This window comes from Mus pahari, chromosome 4, assembly GCF_900095145.1.
Source record: "Mus pahari chromosome 4, PAHARI_EIJ_v1.1, whole genome shotgun sequence".
Lineage (NCBI taxonomy): Eukaryota > Metazoa > Chordata > Mammalia > Rodentia > Muridae > Mus > Mus pahari.
In genome coordinates this window covers 97,657,355-97,659,959 of record NC_034593.1, presented here as the reverse complement: position 1 = coordinate 97,659,959, position 2,605 = coordinate 97,657,355, and the positions used below count along the sequence as shown (strand labels likewise).

Sequence of the window (2,605 nt, the reverse complement as noted above, 5' to 3'; positions counted from 1 at the left end):
TGTGTGTGTGTGGGTATGTGTATGTGGGGGGTGGGTATGTGTGGGTGTGGAGTATATGTGTGGGTGCGTGGTGGGTATATGTGGGGCGGTATGTGGGGTGGGTGGGTATGTGTGGGAGGAGCAAGAGAGTGAGAGAGCAAGAGCACACAGAAGGCTGCTCCTGGGCAAGATGAATCCAGCCCTGTTCACTAGCTGTTTGAGTCAGGAAGTTCCCCAGCCTCTCTGGACTTCAGGTTCCTCCCTGAAGTCTTACAAGACTGATGGCTAGGTTTCTTCCGAACCTCTGTTGTAATTTTTAGCGAGTCTAAAACAGCTTATGCAGGATCCAGCCTCCCCTTTGATATGTTCAATGGGAGAGTTCTCTTGTCTGGTCTGGGAGCTAAGCAGGCTGCTCTGCTCCAAAGTGAGTCCAGGACAAGTGAGTCAGGAGACCCATGGGGCTGCTCCTCTGCATCCCAGATCTGAGCTCCTGCTGTGTCCTTCCCAATGTGCAGGGCCTGAAGAAGATCTCTGCCTACATGAAGAGTAGCCGCTACATCGCAAAACCTTTATTTTCAAAGATGGCCCACTGGAGTAACAAGTAGGCCCTTGCTACATTGGCACTCACAGGGGGGACCTGTCCACACTGCGGATCCTGCAGGCCCTGGGTGGGGACAGCCTTTTGCACTGTGGCTCCCGGTTCTCTCTCCTTCCTGCTCTCTTCTGCAGCTTTGTCAGCCCCATCTTCTCTCCCTCTTCCCAGGCAAGCCCACGCAGCCTTTATTCTCCCCAGTTTCTTTCACATTGCCCCTTCTTCATTGGCACTCTGACCAAACTCACAGCCCTTTTCTGCAATTTGAGGTCTGTCCTGAGCTCAGGCTCCCTAGAGTTACCTGGATGGTCAATACTATCTTAGTGCCAGCCCTCCCTCCCTCTAATTACCCTGAAGGTCAATACTCAAGTGCCAGCCTGTTCCTGGTGGAGGAGCTGTCCCAGGCCTGTCTCATCTACAATAAAGCCTGAAACACTTGCCGAGTGTTGTGTCTTTTTCATTTGCTCTTTAGCCTTGCCAAGCATCACAGCTGCTTCCCAGGAGTCTGAGCTCTGAGCCTGTAGTGCCGGGCTCTGAAACATCTAATGGAACCAGAAGAGCTTTGACATATTTTGGTTCTAGTCTGAGATCCTCACAGCAGGGATAAAGCTCTTTAATAAAGCAGTGTTTCTCTGTGGGTCATGACCCCTTTTTGTGGGAGGGTCACATATCAGATATCATGCATATTATGGTTTATAACGGTAGCAAATTTACAGTTATGAAGTAGCAATGGAATAATTTTATGGTTGGGGTCACCACATCATGAGAAACTGTCACAGCATGAGGAAGGTTGAGAGCCATTGATCGACAGTCAGCATGAGAGGATAAAGTAGGCTTGCCAGTAATCTCATTCACTGTGGCATGCTGGGAACCTCATTCACTGTGGTATGCTGGGAATCTCATTCACTGCAGCATGCTGGGGATCTCAATCACTGAAGCATGCTGGGACTTGGAACTGTGAAGAGCTGTGTGTCTCCATGAGGGATGATGAGGCTGGCGAGAGTGCCCAGGAGGGGCCCTGGGTGGTCTCTCCACCTTGCACATGCCAAGGCTGTGTCAGCTTAGATCCTCTAGGCTGTTGTTTTTTCCTGAGTCTCTTTTGGCTTGGAGCTCTACTGACATGGAGACCTTTCTTGGTTAATCCTTTTCTCTCTGGGGAAGCTGAATTGAATAGACCATCCCTCTCAGATACTTATTGTTTGTGTCTCCTGGAACGTCCATGCACCCCCCCCCTTTCAGGGAAGCTGTTTAATATTGTGAAATTCATTCAGTTCTTGGAAACTGATTACAGATGAGTCTGCTTTAATTGACTCTGGTTTGGAGGCTGAAGAGGTGGCTCAGAGGTTTGGAACAGTGGCTGTTCTTCCAGAAGACCAATGTTGAGTTCCAGTACCCACATGGTTGCTAACAGTGCTTTCTGCCTCAAGTTAGGGGCCCTGCCTCTCTCCTCTGGCCTCTGCGTGTAGTGCATGCATGTGGTGCATAGACATACATGCAGGGAAAATATCCATATGCAGAAAATTAAAAAAAAATCACTCATATACACAAAGTAAAATAGAAATGAGGCAGATAATGAGTGAATTCTTTCTATAATTCCTAGATGTCTATCATCTCCTGGCCTGGCCATCTGCTATCTTTCCCTCTATCATGATCTGGGTCTGTCCCAGTGTCTCATATATAGTCAGGTCTGGACTGAATATATCAATGGTGTACTGGCTTTTCCTCTTTCCATGGACAGGCCATGGGGCGACAAATCACATGACAAACAGCACGTGCATACCCACATAACCTCCAAATTAATTGTCTCTATAATATAGACTCTATTTTCTATTGATTCTGTTTCTTGGAGAACCCTCAGCACTACACACAGCAAAAACTGATCAATGAGTAAGTTCGTTCAGACACTCAATACATAATACTACAGTAAGTGCATTAATTTAAGGCCTTTTTTTTTTTTCTACCTGGACTAGCTAGAAGAATTGCCTTAAAATATAGCTCCAAGGAAATGTGCAGGAAAGAAATGTTTTGTAGGGA

The 2,605-nt window shown here is 47.4% G+C and overlaps 1 protein-coding gene across 1 annotated transcript in view; it reads left to right on the top strand.

Annotated features, from left to right (window-relative positions):
• The window catches only part of LOC110320060 (glutathione S-transferase Mu 1), a 5,800-nt gene extending 4,788 nt beyond the window's left edge, over positions 1–1,012 (top strand). The window contains exon 8 of the mRNA XM_021195940.1: positions 495–1,012. Coding sequence (XP_021051599.1) covers positions 495–584 — 90 coding nt within the window. The 3' untranslated portion in view covers positions 585–1,012. The remainder of the gene's footprint in view (positions 1–494) is intronic.
• The last annotated feature ends 1,593 nt before the right edge of the window (positions 1,013–2,605 follow it).